Source organism: Heterodontus francisci, chromosome 22 (assembly GCF_036365525.1).
Source record: "Heterodontus francisci isolate sHetFra1 chromosome 22, sHetFra1.hap1, whole genome shotgun sequence".
Taxonomy (NCBI): domain Eukaryota; kingdom Metazoa; phylum Chordata; class Chondrichthyes; order Heterodontiformes; family Heterodontidae; genus Heterodontus; species Heterodontus francisci.
Genome location: NC_090392.1, coordinates 60,771,774 through 60,789,775, shown reverse-complemented (window position 1 = coordinate 60,789,775; position 18,002 = coordinate 60,771,774). Strand labels below are relative to the sequence as shown.

Here is an 18,002-nt window from a genome sequence, read left to right as displayed (position 1 = left end):
CAGGCAATGACCATCTCCAACAAGAGGGAACCTAACCATCTCCCCTTGACATTCAATGGCACTACACTCACTGAATCTCCCACTGTCAACATCCTTGAGGTTACCATTGACCGGAAACTGAACTGGAGTAGTCATATAAATACCATGGCTGCAAGAGCAGGTCAGAGGCTAGGAATCCTGCAGCGAGTAACTCACTACCTGGCTCCCCAAAACCTGTCCACCATCTACAAGGCACAAATCAGGAGTGTGATGGAATACTCTCCACTTGTCTGGATGGGTGCAGCTCCAACAACACCCAAGAAGCTCGACACCATTCAGAACAAACCAGCATGCTTGATTGGCATCCCATCCACAAACATTCACTCCCTCCATCACCGACGCAGAGTGGCAGCAGTGTGTACCATCTACAAGATGCATTGCAGCAATGCACCAAGGCTCCTTAGATAGCACTTTCCAAACCCGCGACCACTACCACCTAAAAGGACAAGGGCAACAGATGCATGGGAACACCACCACCTGCAGGTTGCCCTCCAAGTCACACACCATTCTGACTTGGAACTATATTGCCGTTTCTTCACTGTCGATGGGTCAAAATCCTGGAACTGCCTGACAGCACTTTTGGTGTATCTACCCTACATGGACTGCAAAGGTTCAAGGAGGCAGCTGACCACCACCTTCTCAAGGTCAATTAGGGATGGGCAATAAATGATGGCCTAGCCAGCGATGCCCACATCCCATGAACAAATAACAAAAAAATCGTAGGCCAATGCTGCAGAAGTTTTCTACGAATTACATACAGGAAATCTATATTTTACTCTTAATTTCCTGTGTATTAGTTCCTTTTGTATATACGCCATTGCAGCAATAAGTACATCAGACCTGGATTTAGTGGTCGGTGAATAAAGGATGCTACCTGTTAATTACACTTGCACTTATTCACAGACTTTCTGTGGGCTTTTGCACTGGAACTTGCAGAGGGCAAAAACAACTGGTATCCTCTACAGGGAATCTGTGTAAACAGGGCAAGCAACAATGCATCTCCTGAACCAATCTGATTGAAGAATCCTTACTGAAGCACGCAGAGTCTAAACCAGGATATGTCTGTTAAAATGGTTAACTCAATATTGAAAGCAAAATAGAGAGGGAAATATGGGTTTAAGAGCAAGGTAAAAGACAACAAAAAGTGAAGAATTTTCCAACAATAATTTTGTAGTCTGCAAGAATGAGACTCCACATTTCTAAAATTCAATTTTCAGTGCCAGAGAGGTTGTTTGGCAGTCATTAAGACTTATTATGCCATTAAAAATATGCTTACACTTGAATGGATAAGCCTAACATTTTCTGACATGCTTACTACATATCTAATGGGTAAGTGTTGCAAATTCACACCATTCCATGTATTTCCATGAAGCTTCTGTCAGAACAGGGCAATCTGGACAGTAACTCCCTGAATTCTGTGTTCAACTGTGCACGTGCAGCCACCAGAGATTGCTGTCTGACTTACTGCTGAATAACGGTGAACGTTGCTAACCTTGCCGTTACTTTTAATTGCAAAGCTTGTGCCTTCATAGGCTGTTCAATCACCAAGAATGTCTGCACCAATATAACCTGGCTATCAGTTTAATAAATTAATTTAAAAAGCAAATGGATATATTAAAACAGTTGTTACGGTCAAGTGAGGAAAAGTTGAAGGGCTTCCCTCTTCTCCCTCTCGTCGTTTGACCACAACAGGTTTAATTATTTTTTAAAGTGATGTACTGGACAATTCAGTAGGTGTTTGATTCTTGTTTTGATTATAGCAAGTAAGTAATCAGAAAGGTTTTCTTGAGTTAACAAAGAAGGAGGTTAACTTTATTGTACCTAAACCGAACTAATAAAAATAATAAACGTGCCAACTTTCTCTCTCTCTCTCTCTCTCTCACACGCACACACACACTAGAGATTTACACACATACAAATAGGTTACAGAGTGGGGAAAGGTAGATTGGTTGAGTTAGAGTCCATAGAAAAAGGGGTATACAGTCTGTGGCATTGGGTGATTCGGCTGGCTTCCAGCTGAATACGGTGGTCCTGAGGCTTTTAGTTTAAAGTGATAGATGACTGATTTGGTGGGTCTCTTGGAGACGGCAATGCGGATGATTTCCTCCAAAGGGGTTTCTGATTGTAGCCGGAGTATGCAAAGGCGGTCTGTCAACAGGCAGGATCTGAAAGCTTTTAAGCTGGAATGGAGAGAGAGAGAGAGGGACTAAAGGCCTGCTACCCGACCCGCACCTGACGGGACCCGATGACAGGTGTCGGGTTCGACTCGGGTCAGGTTGCACTTCGGGGTCCAGCATTCTGGCTGTAGTCGGATACGCTCTATCACAGGTAAGTAGATCAACTGTTCATTTAAATTTTTGGACTAAAAAAGTGGTTTTGTAACAGTTAATTTAAGTTTGTGCAAATCAGCAACAGTGAAAAACAGAAGGTAAGTTAACTGATGATCGGGTTGGGTCAGGTGCGGGAAAATATGGAAGCACTCCGGCTGGGTTGGGCTCGGGTCGGATGTTGTTCTATCGAGCTCGGGTCGGGTTTTTTTTTTTGCAGACCCGAGCAGGCCTTTAAAAGGGACCCCCACTTGAGTCTTCTCCTTTCTCTGCTGCAGAAAGACACGAGCTTAAAACCACAGATGGGGGAGGGGCTTGTCATATGACAGCCACTCAGTCAATCAAACATAACAGTTAGCAGTCTTTCTAGCAGGTCATTCCTTTAAACTTCCTGGGTCTTTGTTCTTGCTGGGGCATGAGCAGATATTTTGCCTCCATCCTCACAAGCATTACAGTGTAGGAAACAGTGTAGCAAATTAGATTGCTGCCTTAAGCTGCCAGCAAAGCTATCCTTTTAGCTGGTCTTTTTAAAAAATGTCTTGAAAAAAATATAAATTCAGATCTCCAGTCAGTGGATTAAAGAACATTATTATTATTCAACAAAGCACATTGGCATAACACAATGGTGTACAGACTTCCACCAAATCAGATTTCAGTATTACCAGATATGAGGGACTAATAATAAATGTCTGAAAGAAAATATATAATTATGAATGAGTTAACGATGCAGTCATTTGGTTTTCGGGTGCAGATGATGCATATGAATAGCTTGTACAATGCCTAGCTATTTGTGATGTTGCTTCAGTGAGGTACTCTCTTGACCACTGTAAGTTTGGTCAGGAAGATAAGAAAGGAAAAGTGCTGATTTGATTATTTTGCAGGAGGAGGGGGCATTGAATGTGATAGTGGTGGGAATGGCAGTCAGCAGTCATGCCAAATACTGAGAGCAAAAGCAAGTTTGACTAGTAAAATGTTAATGATATTAAACTTTAAAGTACTGTAACTATTTAGTATCTCTCATCTAATAATGATTCTTTTTCAATCTTCAGTAGCCAGCAGAGCAGTCAACAAAGCAGCCATGACGATGACTCTTCTCGGTTCCTGACTCCATACATACGAGAGGAAAGGTAAGTGTCCATTCAAGGAAAATGATTAAATTAAATCACAGAGTTGTGTGCTCACTGGCATCAGTCAACGATAGCTGCATATTGTCTATACCTCAGAGAAATAACTTCTTTATAAAGCAGAATTTGTTTCCATTGCTTACTGTTAGCACATGATGGCAGTGTTTGAATAGTACAGACTCTAATGTCTACAATATCCCTGTTATATTCATCATCCTCTTTGAATGTGAAAGGAAATGTTTAACTCATTCTTGGTGAGTAAGGGCTTCACTTTGTTGAAGAACCTTAGTGTCTTGAGATGGTACATTCTTAAGAAATGAATGTTGCAGTGTTTTTTTGGTGATTTATTTCTACGCAGTGCTGAAATATGGATTTGCAAGTTGCTCTTTGTTCGACAAGTCGAATTTTAAAAAATTCACCTGATTTGACTTTTCACCGTTCAGTTGTATTGAGACAAAATACATTCAAGAAGGAATAAACTGTACGTTTGGTATGGTCAAGAAATTAGAAAGAGTGGCAACAAAATCAAAGCGACGGATATAACAGATAAATAAGCTCCATAAGAAATAGGAGCAGGAGTAGGACAATTCAGCCCCTCGAGCCTGCACCACCATTCAGTAAGATCACGGCTGATCTGATTGTGGCCAAAACTCCACTTTCCTGCCTGCCCCCATAATCCTTGACTCCCTTATAATCAAAAATCTGTCTAACTGCTCTCTGAGGAAGAGAATACCAAACACTAATGACCCTCTAAGAGAAGGAATTCCTCCTAATCTCCATCTTTAAAGGGAGACCCCTTATTTTGAAACTATGCCCCCTAGTTCTACATTCTCCCATGACGGGATTACATCCTCCCAGCATCTACCTGTTCTTAGGACCGCTCAGGGCAAAGCCCCCAATCAAAACATATGACTCTGATTGCGGTGGGAGCAACACACCGTCAGTTCAGTCCCATTGCTCCATAGGTTACATTATATATCTTTAAGCTTTCCAAATCGAAGAAAGCAGCAGCCGAATTGAAACAATCTCTTAACCCCCGAATGAAGCGAACCAAACCAGGTTATCTTTAGATATCAACAAATTAACTGTTTATTAAAAAAACTAAAATCTTAAACACTACTAAGATGAACCAATATCTAAAGACCTTATAACTTCTTATTCAAAAAAACCTAACTCCTGCATTCGCATACATATACTCAAACTAACAGTCGTTTGGTTTTTAATTAGCTGTCTGAAAAAATAGAAAAAAAGAATGAAGTCTTTGCAGATTACGCTTGAGACGAATGGTCTTCTGATACAACACAGTCAAAATTCACTTGCAGTCTTCCAAGGACTGATGAATCCGAAGATTCTTCCAGAGATAGGAATTCAGCAGTTCAGTTCAGCAGTTCTAGTATTGAACACTTTTTTCAGCGATGAACACAGATCAATAATTTGTTTTTTCTTCAAGAAATTAATCTGGCTTGAAATTGTTTTAGAATTTTAAGAGAAAAACTACCCACGGTCTAAACTGACTTAGAGAGAGCTCTCCTGTTTCCTTCACGTGCCAGATCCGTCTGTTAACTGTGTGATTCTGCTAGTCAGTTTCAAAATCAAAATGGATATGTTGAAGTCCTGTTCTCCCTCTCTCTATGGTTGTTTCGGGGCTACCAGAATGCACTTTGGCTTACAGTCTCTGGAGCTTGCTGCCTTAAAGAAGTACTGATCTTTTACAATTTAAAGGCATACCGCAGTATTTCCCGAGGAGAAAAAAACAGGATTGTGACACTGTCAAGCCCCCTCAGTCTGATATGTTTCAATAAAATCACCTCTCACTCTTCTAAACTCCAATGAATATAGGCCCAGGTTGCTCAACCTTTCTTAATAAGACAACCTCTTCATCCCAGGAATCAGCCTAGTGAACCTTCTCTGAACTGCTTCCAATACAAGTATATCCCTCTTTAAGTAAGGAGACCAAAACTGAATGCAGTACTCTAGATGCGGTCTCCCCAGTGCCCTATACAGTTGTATCAAGACTTCCCTATTTTTATACTCCATCCCCCTTGCAATAAATGCCAACATTCCATTGGCCTTCCTCATTACTTGCTGTACCTGCATGCTAACTTTTTGTGATTCATGTATGAGGGCACCCAGATCCCTCTGGACAGTAACTTCCTGAATTCTGTGTTCATTTAAATAATCTGATTTTCTATTTTTCCCTCCAAAGTGAACCAACACACATTTTCCCACATTGTACTCCAACTGCCAAATTTATACCCACTCTCTTAACCTATCTATATCTCTTTGCAGACACTTCGTATCCTCCGCATATCTTGCTTTCCTACCTGTCTGTATTGTTGCGAGTGCTTCCATTTTTATGTTAAATTTTGAAGATTTGTAGTTTAAAACTAAAGAAGTCCATGGATTTTTTTTTTACAAGGCTTACTGAGAGCTTTGGACTGTAAACAGTTACTGGTAGGCACCTGTCTTCAAATAATTACCCAGCAGGGGTTGTTTTTGACTTGGGGAAAGATGTTTGCAGAGAAGTGACAGGTCAAGATTTATAGAGGTCAGGAGGAGGCTTGACTCCTGACTTTGACTCCTGACTTTGTTTATGGTTTCGCTTTGGACCATGAGTTGGGATATGGACAATGACTTGAAAAGACAGTTGGAGAAAATTTGCAAAGAGAGCAACACCCAGCTCAATCTGTTCCAGCTCTTTGAAAAAGCCTGTTTTCCATCTCTTGAGAAGCAAGTGTAAGAAACTGCCTGAAACCCCTGTTACTGCATTTTCTCCGGAAAGCCTGCCCAAACTGATCTTCAACATCGCCTGTCAAGAACTCTTCTAGGAAGATCCCAGTGACTATACGTATTTGGGATGCCAAACCAAAGAGGACTTCTGACATCTTTTCATATCTTTTTTTTCCCCTTCAAGAATTCAAGAATTAGCAAGTATTTTGGCCAGCGTATTTTTTTGTACTAGAGCTCTAAAGAGTAAATCTCTTTATTTTTCAGTTAACTGGTGCGTGTGTGGCTAAGGTAAAAAGGGAACTTTAATATTTCGATCTGTGTGTTTATGCTTTGCTTCATTATTGGTTAAGATTTGTTTTATAATAAACTGATAATTTTGTTGTTTATTGAAGAAACCTGGTTGGTATGTTTTATTCTGGGATAAAAGTAGTCTAATTTTGACCGTATGGTAAGTGGGAAAAAATGTAAATATATGTTGTGACCTGTAGAGAAGTGGAACTAGAATAAACAGTGCACTCCTTCTGACTTGATAGTAACGGTATCATCCGCAAATTTGTCGACAATACAATTATATATATATATAGGTGATAAGTTGTTAAGTCCCAGCATTGATCCCTGTGGCACTCCACTAGTTACAGTTTGCCAACCTGTTCCCTGTTAATTAGCTAATCCCCTATCCATGCTAATATATTACCCCTAACAACTTGAGCTCTTATCTTGTGTAGTAATCTTTTATGTGGAACCTTATTGAATGCCTTTTGGAAATCCAAATACACTATATCTGTTGGTTCCGCTTTATCTACCCTGCTTGTTACATCCTCAAAGAACTGTAATTAATTTGTCAAACACCATTTCCCTTTTATAAAACCATGTTGGTGCTACCTGATTGATTTTCTAAATGTCCTGCTACTACTTCCTTAATAATGGATTCTAGCATCTTCCCAATGACAGATGTTAGGCTATCTAGTCTATTGTTTCCTGCTTTCTGTCTTCCTTCTTTCTTGAATCGAGGTTTTACATTTGCAGTTTTCCAATCCGCTGGAACCTTTGCAGAATCTAGGGAATTTTGGAAGATTACAACCAATTCATCCATTATCTCAGTAGTCACTTCTTTTAAGACCCTAGGATGTAGGCCATCAGTCTAGGGGACTTGTCAGTCATTAGTCCCATTAGTTTTCCTATTACTTTTACTCTAGTGATAGTGATTATTTTAAGTCCCTTTTGCTTCTTGATTTTCTACTATTCTTTGGATGGTTTTTATGTCCTCTACAGTGAAGACAGATGCAAAATACTCGTTCAAAGTCTATTCCATTTCCTTGTTTCCCTTTATTAATCCCTCTTTCCCCAGTACTGGTGCCAGTGCCCCATGAATCAAAATCCATTTCTCCCTTGCCAATCTTTGAGCCACATATTCAGCTCTCTGATCTTATTCACCCTTTGCCAATTTGCTTGTGATTCAGGTAGTAATCCAGAGATTATTACCTGTGTGGTTCTGCTTTTTAATTTGGCTCCTAGCTGCTCATACACCCTCAGCAGACTGCTTTCTTAATCTTACCTTTGTCGTTGGTACCTACGTATACCACGACAACTGGATCCTTCCCCTCCCAGTCCAAGTGCCTCTCCAGCCCCGAGTAGATGTCCTTAATCCTGGTGCCGGGCAGGTGACACAGTCTTCAGTACTCTCACTTTTGGCTGCAGTGACCAGTATCTATCCCCGAACTATACTGTCCCCTACTTCTACATTCCTTTATACACACCCTACTTGAATGGCCGCCTGCACCACGGTGCTGCGGTCAGTTTGCTCATCCACCTGCAGTCCCTTCTCTTTTACACAAGCTGTAAGAACCTCAAACCTGTTGGACAAGTGCAAGGGCTGAGGCTCCCCAGTGCTACCTTCTGGATCCCCATACCTGCCTCTCTTGCAGTTACATCCTCCTGTCCCAAAGAGCAGGCCAAATCTGAAGTACTTAGCCTTAGGGGTGTTACTGCTATATTTGCAGATGACACAAAGATAGGTAGGAAAGTATGAAAGCAAAATACTGCGGATGCTGGAAATCTGAAACAAAAACAAGAAATGCTGGATTCACTCAGCAGGTCTGGCAGCATCTGTGGAAAGAGAAGCAGAGTTAACGTTTCGGGTCAGTGACCCTTCTTCGAAACTTAGGTAGGAAAGTATGTTGTGAAGAGGACATAAGGAGGTTGTACACCAATTTAGATAGGTTGAGTGAGTGGGCAAAAATCTGGCAGATGGAGTATAATGTGGGAAAATGTGAAGTTGTTCACTTTGGCAGGAAGAATAAAAAAGCAGACTATTACTTCAACAGAGAATGACTGCAGAATTCCAAGGTGCAGAGGATCTCGGTGTTCCAGTGCATGAGTCACAAAAAGTTAGTATGCAGGGACAGCAAGTCATAAAGAAGGCTGATGAAATGCTATCCTTTATTACGAGAGGAACTGAAAATAAAAGTATGGATGCGATACTTCGCTTACACAAAGCATTGGTGAAACCACATTTCTTTTCTTTCTTTTGGGCCTCCTTATCTCGAGAGACAATGGATACGCGCCTGGAGGTGGTCAGTGGTTTGTGAAGCAGCGCCTGGAGTGGCTATAAAGGCCAATTCTGGAGTGACAGGCTCTTCCACAGGTGCTGCAGAGAAATTTGTTTGTTGGGGCTGTTGCACAGTTGGCTCTCCCCTTGCGCCTCTGTCTTTTTTCCTGCCAACTACTAAGTCTCTTCGACTCGCCACAATTTAGCCCTGTCTTTATGGCTGCCCGCCAGCTCTGGCGAATGCTGGCAACTGACTCCCACGACTTGTGATCAATGTCACACGATTTCATGTCGCGTTTGCAGACGTCTTTATAACGGAGACATGGACGGCCGGTGGGTCTGATACCAGTGGCGAGCTCGCTGTACAATGTGTCTTTGGGGATCCTGCCATCTTCCATGCGGCTCACATGGCCAAGCCATCTCAAGCGCCGCTGACTCAGTAGTGTGTATAAGCTGGGGGTGTTGGCCGCTTCAAGGACTTCTGTGTTGGAGATATAGTCCTGCCACCTGATGCCAAGTATTCTCCGAAGGCAGCGAAGATGGAATGAATTGAGACGTCGCTCTTGGCTGGCATACGTTGTCCAGGCCTCGCTGCCGTAGAGCAAGGTACTGAGGACACAGGCCTGATACACACGGACTTTTGTGTTCCGTGTCAGTGCGCCATTTTCCCACACTCTCTTGGCCAGTCTGGACATAGCAGTGGAAGCCTTACCCATGCGCTTGTTGATTTCTGCATCTAGAGACAGGTTACTGGTGATAGTTGAGCCTAGGTAGGTGAACTCTTGAACCACTTCCAGAGCGTGGTCGCCAATATTGATGGATGGAGCATTTCTGACATCCTGCCCCATGATGTTCGTTTTCTTGAGGCTGATGGTTAGGCCAAATTCATTGCAGGCAGCCGCAAACCTGTCGATGAGACTCTGCAGGCATTCTTCAGTGTGAGATGTTAAAGCAACATCGTCAGCAAAGAGGAGTTCTCTGATGAGGACTTTCCGTACTTTGGACTTCGCTCTTAGACGGGCAAGGTTAAACAACCTGCCCCCTGATCTTGTGTGGAGGAAAATTCCTTCTTCAGAGGATTTGAACGCATGTGAAAGCAGCAGGGAGAAGAAAATCCCAAAAAGTGTGGGTGCGAGAACACAGCCCTGTTTCACACCACTCAGGATAGGAAAGGGCTCTGATGAGGAGCCACCATGTTGAATTGTGCCTTTCATATTGTCATGGAATGAGGTGATGATACTTAGTAGCTTTGGTGGACATCCGATCTTTTCTAGTAGTCTGAAGAGACCACGTCTGCTGACGAGGTCAAAGGCTTTGGTGAGATCAATGAAAGCAATGTAGAGGGGCATCTGTTGTTCACGGCATTTCTCCTGTATCTGACGAAGGGAGAACAGCATGTCAATAGTCGATCTCTCTGCACGAAAGCCACACTGTGCCTCAGGGTAGACGCGCTCGGCCAGCTTCTGGAGCCTGTTCAGAGCGACTCGAGCAAAGACTTTCCCCACTATGCTGAGCAGGGAGATTCCACGGTAGTTGTTGCAGTCACCGCGGTCACCTTTGTTTTTATAGAGGGTGATGATGTTGGCATCGCGCATGTCCTGGGGTACTGCTCCCTCGTCCCAGCACAGGCATAGCAGTTCATGTAGTGCTGAGAGTATAGCAGGCTTGGCACTCTTGATTATTTCAGGGGTAATGCTGTCCTTCCCAGGGGCTTTTCCGCTGGCTAGGGAATCAATGGCATCACTGAGTTCCGATTTGGTTGGCTGTATGTCCAGCTCATCCATGACTGGTAGAGGCTGGGCTGCATAGAAACATAGAAAGTAGGAGCAGGAGTAGGCCATTCAGCCCTTCGAGCCTGCTCCGCCATTCATTATGATCATCCAACTCAGTAGCCTGTTCCTGCTTTCGCCCCATACCCTTTGATCCCTTTAGACCCAAGAGCTATATCTAACTCCTTTTTGAAAACATACAATGTTTTGGCCTCAACTGCTTTCTGTGGTAGTGAATTTTACAGGCTCACCACTCTCTGGGTGAAGAAATTTCTCCTCAACTCAGTCTTGAAAGGTTTACCCCGTATCCTTAGACAATGACCCCTGGTTCTGGACTCCCCCACCATTGGGAACATCCTTCCTGCATCTACCCGGTCAAGTCCTGTCAGAATTTTATAGGTTTCTATGAGATCCTCCCCTCACTCTTCTGAACTCCAGCGAATATAATCCTAACCGACTCAATCTCTCCTCATATGTCAGTCCCACCATCCCAGGAATCAGTCTGGTAAACCTTCGCTGCACTCCCTCTATAGCAAGAACATCCTTCCTCAGATAAGGAGACCAAAACTGCACACAATATTCCAGGTGTGGCCTCACCAAGCCCCTGTATAATTGCAGCAAGACATCGCTGCTCCTGTACTCGAATCCTCTCGCTATGAAGGTCAACATACCATTTGCCTTTTTTACCGCCTGTTGCACCTGCATGCTTACCTTCAGCGACTGGTGTACAAGAACACCCAGGTCTCACTGCATATTCCCCTCTCTCAGTTTGTAGCCTTTCAGATAATCTGCCTTCCTGTTTTTGCTACCAAAGTGGATAACCTCACATTTATCCACATTATACTGCATCAGCCATGCATTAGCCCACTCACTCAACTTGTCCAAATCACCCTGAAACCTCTCTGCATCCTCCTCACCACTCACCCTCCCATCCAGTTTTGTGTCATCTGCAAATTTGGAGATATTACATTTAATTCCCTCATCTAAATCATTAATGTATATTGTGAATAGCACATCTCGAATATTGTGTGCAGTTTTGGTCTCCTTATTTAAGGAAGGATGTAAATGCATTGGAGGTGGTTCAGAGGAGGTTTACTAGATTGAGACCTGGAATGAGCGGGTTGTCTTATGAGGAAAGGTTCGACAGACTGGGCTTATATGCACTGGAGTTTAGAAGAGTGAGGGGAGACTTGATTGAAGTTTATAAGATCCTGAAGGGTCTTGACAGGGTGGATGTGGAGAGAATGTTTCCTCTTGTGGGTGAGTCCAGAACTAGGGGGCACTGTTCTAAAATTAGGGGTTGCCCTTTTAGGACAGAGATGAGGAGAATATTTTCTCTGAGGGTTGTGCGACTTTGGAACTCTCTGCCTCAGAAGGCGGCGGAGACGGGGTCATTAAATATTTTTAAGGCAGAGGTAGATAGATTCGTGTTAGGCAAGGAAATCAAAGATTATTAGGGGTAGATGGGAGTGTGGAATTTGAAACACAAACAGATCTTATTGAATGGCGGAGCAGACTTGAGGGGCCGAATGCCCTACTACTCCTAATTCGTTTGTTCGTAAGATAAACAAACTTATATTTAAAGGCTGGCAAGTTGCGTTACTTTTCAGTTCATGTAGTTAAGAGAGGACCTTGTCCCTGACTGGTGAATGGAAGTTTACAGACTAATCTGTACATTGTAACACCAGAATTCACTTGAAAGTCACTGCTTATATAAACTTCCATCACCAGCAACAAAAACAAAATGCTTTGAGACTCAGATTCTGGGTATTAGAGAAGAGCAACTAAATTCAGGCAACAAATTTATGGACTTGGAAGCTGACTCTCAAGGGTTCACATTTCACGACACTGCCATGTAGCAGTACCAAGTACCTGTGTTTTACAGCCTGTCCATTAAGAGATAATGGAATCAAAGTATGAAAATCAAGTGTTGTAATTCAGTTTTCATAATTAAACCTACCAGGGATGCAGCGAGCTTCAGTTCCTTCAACAGACATTTTATAGCACTGATAAATGATTGTGTAAGTTTCGATTTTAAAAGCTTTCTGGATTAGAAAGAAGGGGCCAGATTTACGGTAGAAATAATGGTGAGGCTCACAGCACTCAATATTGAACTTAAATAAAACCAGTTACATAGATATGAGGGGCAAGTTGACTAAGATAGATTGGGAAATTAGATGAAAAAGTATGATAGTAGATGGCATCAATGGCAAACATTTAAAGAATTATTTTGTAATTCTCAGCAAATCTGCATTTCATTAAGAAACAAAAACTCCATAGGAAAAGAGATCCATCCGTGGGTAACCAAAAAGGTGAAGAATCATATTGGATTAAAATAAGGTGCTTATAATATTACCAAAAAGAATAGTAAGCCTGAGGATTGGGAGAGTTTTAGTTATCAGCAAAGGTTGCCCGAAGTAACATGGCTTAGGTGCGTAATTCAGTAGATTGTTAGTATGACTAGGAAACTGTTTCTCCGCATGTTGAAACATAATCTGATTTTCTTTGACACTGAACGTTCTGTACTCAGCAACGGTCTCAGTTTTACACCCCCACCTCAATGAATTTCGCGCTTGGCATGACGTTGAGCTCTTCGGTCACCTGCGCCCCCAGGCTCACTTCTTCAACCAGCAGTCCTTCCCCCGATCAGTAGACCCATTCATCCGCCTCCAGCATTCTCCCTCTACCTGGACCCCTTCCTCTGGCCTCTTACCCGCTCTTGATCTTTTCATTGAAAACTGTCGGCAAGACATTGGTCATCTCAATTTCTCTGCCTCCCTCACTCACTCTAACCTGTCCCCCTCTGAACTTGAGGCACTCTGTTCTCTCAGGTCTAACCCCGACATGGTCATCAAACCTGCAGACAAGGGTGGTGCTGTTGTTGTATGGCGTACCGACCTCTACCTTGCAGATGCTCAGCGCCAGTTCTCTTCCTACCTCCCTCTGGATCATGACCCCATCAACGAACATCAAACTACTGTCCACAGGACTGTCACTGACCTCATCTCCTCTGGAGATCTTCCATCTACTGCTTCCAACCTCATAGTCCCACAACCCCAGACAGCCTGCTTCTACCTCCTTCCCAACATCCACAAACAGGACTGTCCCGGCAGACCCATTGTGTCAGCCTGCTCCTGCCCCACTGAACTTATTTCTTCCTATCTTGACTCTATCTTTTCTCCGCTGGTCCAGTCTCTTCCCACCTACATCCGTGACTCTTCTGACGCCCTACGTCATTTTGACAATTTCCAGTTTCCTGGCCCCAACCGCCTCCTCTTCACTATGGACGTCCAATCTCTCTACATCTCCATCCCCCACCAGGATGGTTTGAGGGCTGTCCGCTTCTTCCTTGAACAGAGGCCCAACCAGTCCCCATCCACCACCACCTGGCTGAACTTGTTCTCACATTGAACAGCTTCTCCTTCAACTCCACTTACTTCCTTCAAGTAAAAGGTGTTGCTATGGGTACCTGCATGGGTCCACATTCCTTGTTCCAGTCCTACTCAGGCCTCCTCCCCCAACTCTTTTTCCGGTACACTGATGACTATATCGGTGCTCTTTCCTGCTCCCGCCCGAACTGGAAAACTTTTATCAACTTTGCTTCTAATTTCCACCCTTCTCTCTCCTTTACATGGTCCATCTCCGACATTTCCCTTCTCTTCCCTTCCTCGACTTCTCTATCTCCATCTCTGGGGATAGGCTGTCTACTAATATCCATTATAAGCCCACCGACTCCTACAGCTACCTCGACTACACTTCTTCACACCCTGTCTCCTGTAAGGACTCCATTCCATTCTCCCAGTTTCTCTGTCTCTGCGCATCTGCTCTGATGATGCTGCTTTCCGTGACAGCGCTTCTGATATGTCTTCCTTTTTCCTCAACCAAGGATTTCCCCCACTGTTGTTGACAGGGCTCTCAACCGTGTCCGGCCCATTTCCCGCACCTCTACCCTCACCCCTTCCCCTCCCTCCCAGAACCTCGACAGGGTTCCCTTTGTCCTCACTTTCCACCCCATCAGCCTCCATATCCAAAGGATCATCCTCCGCCATTTCCGCCACCTCCAGCATGATGCCATGACCAAACGCATCTTCTCCTTCTTTCCCCTGTCAGCATTCCGAAGGGATCGTTCCCTCCTTGACACCTTGGTCCACTCCTCCATTACCCCCACCACCTCGTCCCTTTCCCATGATGCCTTCCCCTGCATTCGCAGGAGGTGTAATACCTGCCCATTTACCTCCTCTCTCCTCACTATCCCAGGCCCCAAACACTCCTTTCAGGTGAAGCAGCGATTTACTTGTACTTCTTTCAATGTAGTATACTATATTCGCTGCTCACAATGTGGTCTCCTCTATATTGGGGAGACCAAACGCAGACTGGGTGACCGCTTTGCGGAATACCTCCGCTCAGTCCGCAAGCAGGACCCCGAGCTTCCGGTTGCTTGCCATTTCAACACTCCCTCCACTCCCCACCCCCCCCCCCCCCTCCCCACCGCTCTCATGCTCACATCTCTGTCCTGGGATTGCTGCAGTGTTCCAGCGAACATCAACGCAAGCTCGAGGAACAGCAACTCATTTACCAATTAGGCACACTACAGCCTGCTGGACTGAACATTGAGTTCAATAATTTCAGAGCATGACAGGCCCCCCACTTTACTTTTATTTTTTTTTTCTTTTCCCTTTCTTAATTTCTTTTTTGTATTTATTTTATTTTATTTCATCTTAGTTTGGTCAGTTTGTTTGCCCACTGTTTATTTTCATGTTTGTACTTGCGGCTGTTCAATTTTCAGTCTGTTAACAACCTATCTGTACTAATGCTTTGACTTTCAACACACCATTAACATATTGTTTGTCTTTGCTCCACGACCTTCTGGTCAGCTATTCTGTGACCTTGTCCTATCTACACCTTCTCCTTTGTTATCTCTTGCCCCATCCCTGCTTTACTTGCGTATAACCTTTTACATTTCTAATATTTGCCAGTTCTCAAGAAGGGTCACTGACCTGAAACGTTAACTCTGCTTCTTTGTCCACAGATGCTGCCAGACCTGCTGAGTATATCTAGCATTTCTTGTTTTTAAATCTGATTTTCTTTCTTGCTTTGAAGGCTATAAAATGCTGCAAAATGATTCTGTTCATAATTTTGGGCAGTTTGATGACGCATGGTAGTCAACTTGAGCAAGATTCTAATATAGCAGCCCTGGTCCCTCTGATTCAGATAGACGTAAGGTCCTGACTGCAGTATGAGGTTAGTTTTGAACTTGGATAATTGTGTGCGCCTTCGGGCCTGATGATTATCATGGGTTCTGGATTATTATAATGAGACTAATATTTTTTCCACAATAAGAGGTAATAATTCAAATAAAAGTATTCTTTCCCCTACCCACGAGATTGATCTCCCCCCTCCCCTTAAGAATCAAATACTTTGTGTGTCTTGCATCGAAGTGATGGAAGACAGGAAACCAATTGGGCAGTTAGAAGAGGCTGTTGGGTTCCTTTAGTTTCTAAGGTAGCTACGTCATTTCTACCACAGGAAAAGACTGAAGCAAACATCATTTTGACTTGAGAGTAATGGTGTACAGGCAGAGATAGAGACTGAAAGAAAGAGATGGTGAGACCTTGCAAAGGAAAGAGGTAAACTTTATAGTCATTTGTTTCACTGTCCGTCCAGTAGTTTATGTACCATAGAGTCATAGACTCTCTTTATTGGGAAATAGTTGATGAATAAGATAATGGGAAAATAATAGAAATGTTATAATAGGTCCCTTATTGCAGTACTTTAAGGAGATGCCTATTTGGATCTCCTCAGTTATCTCTCTAATCTTAACTCAATATTAGTCGGAATTAATTTGAAGCCTTGGTGCATTTCACATTAGTACTTGATAATTCTTAAGTAGTTAGTTCTAAGGAGTACAAATCTGTAGTAGAGCCACAGCATGGAGTTAAATCGTTATTGTTTGTTGTTTATGGAGTGCTTATTTAGCTTTTCTAATCCCCCTGCAATAATAATTCTGGAGTTGGGCGGCTGCAACATTGGTCATTCTAAATGCTTGATGTTGAACTCAATAACAAAATTCTAGCTCTCTGAATGTCTAATTTCCAACCCAAATGGTCATTTTTATAGTAATGTGTTAACATTGTTCAGGAAGCTGGTGAAAGAGAAGTGAAGCTTGTGAGATTATCTGTTCTGCCTGTGGCTACTAACTATGTCATTTCTGAAACATCAACATATTATAACCATACTACAGCAGGATGTGGGCTGTCTGCTGTTGGTATGAGAGAAATACTATCTGTATTCGACTTCTCAGACATATGCTACCATCAACCTAAAGGGGAATTGTCGAAAAATAGTTAGGCAAACCTAATTTCCCTTAGTAATCAAATACACAACATAATGATCTAAATCTTATTGGAAGGTATCATTGGAGCACCAGTGTGCCATGCACCATGAAGGAAATAGATGAGCAGTTCTCAAAAAAAAGTTTGCCAAATACTTTTTCATGAAGACTGTGCTTCTTTAACTAGGGATCAGCTGATTCTTGTGGGTCCAGCTTAAATCGATTTCCAACATATTCTGTGATACAGGAAAAAATCTAGAAGATAAATGGCCATATCAATACTTTAAAAGCCCAGCTAACAGGAAACCTGGAAAGATGACACTTCTGTTCTTGAAAAGAGGATGTTGTTCTCAAAGTAAATTTTGCTGTTTGTATCTGCCATCAGTGTCAAATGTCACAATCTTATTCATATTTAAAAGGTAAGATGAATGAGTACCCTTGCACCAAATAAAGAGTTATTGGGCTGAATTTTAACTTGTAGGAGCGTGTGGGTTTGGGAGCGGGTGGAAGGTTAAATGCGCAAAAATTGACCGTGTCGGAAAGCCACCTCCAACGCCTTGACTTCCGCATTTAACTGCAGCGTGTTTGGCTGCGTGTGAGTAACTCCCCTCAGCAGAGGCAGGTTGTCATTTCGATATCCTAGTCAGTCTATTAGTGATATTAGCATGGCTTTTGGAATTCTACTGGGGATCCCAGGCTTCCTGAAACTCACCAGTGAAAGCAATGCGAGAACACAACGACAATTGTGGGGGCAAAGATGTGACGGAAAAAGTTGCCAATAAATACTGAAACCTCACAGCTGCTTTTCTGCCAGATTATGTGAAAGGCTTTGTTTACAGTACTTGTGCTGAGAGATTATTTTCACAACTTTAGGGCTGTGATCTATCAGATCAGCATGGGTGCCACTTAAGCTGTTTTACTTTGGACGTCAGATGAGAACCAAGATGACCAGCAGCAATAGCCTGTTCCTCCCAGAGCTACCTCTCAACAGGAGAAAAGGGAGCTCATGGTAGGTCATACCCGCAACACAGGGTGCAGACAGAGGATAAGATTCTTTGACATGTCAGAACACCAGTGTCTCAGGAGGCTCAGGGTCTTGGGGTAGGTGATGGTGGACATTGCAGCCTGCTGGAA

General features: G+C 43.1%; 1 protein-coding gene across 9 annotated transcripts in view; it reads left to right on the top strand.

Annotated features, from left to right (window-relative positions):
- Positions 1 to 18,002, top strand: part of gramd1ba (GRAM domain containing 1Ba) — a 590,058-nt gene that overhangs the window by 144,034 nt on the left and 428,022 nt on the right. For 5 of the 9 annotated variants that reach the window (XM_068053889.1, XM_068053890.1, XM_068053888.1 and 2 more), the window contains exon 2: positions 3,416 to 3,493. Coding sequence is in view for 3 of the 9 variants with exons in the window: in XM_068053894.1 (XP_067909995.1) it covers positions 3,416 to 3,493 (78 nt within the window). In the remaining 6 variants the exon portion in view is untranslated. Of the gene's footprint in view, positions 1 to 3,415; positions 3,494 to 16,079; positions 16,165 to 18,002 lie in introns of those variants that run through there. The other 4 variants (XM_068053903.1, XM_068053902.1, XM_068053900.1 and 1 more) reach the window with 2 other exon arrangements.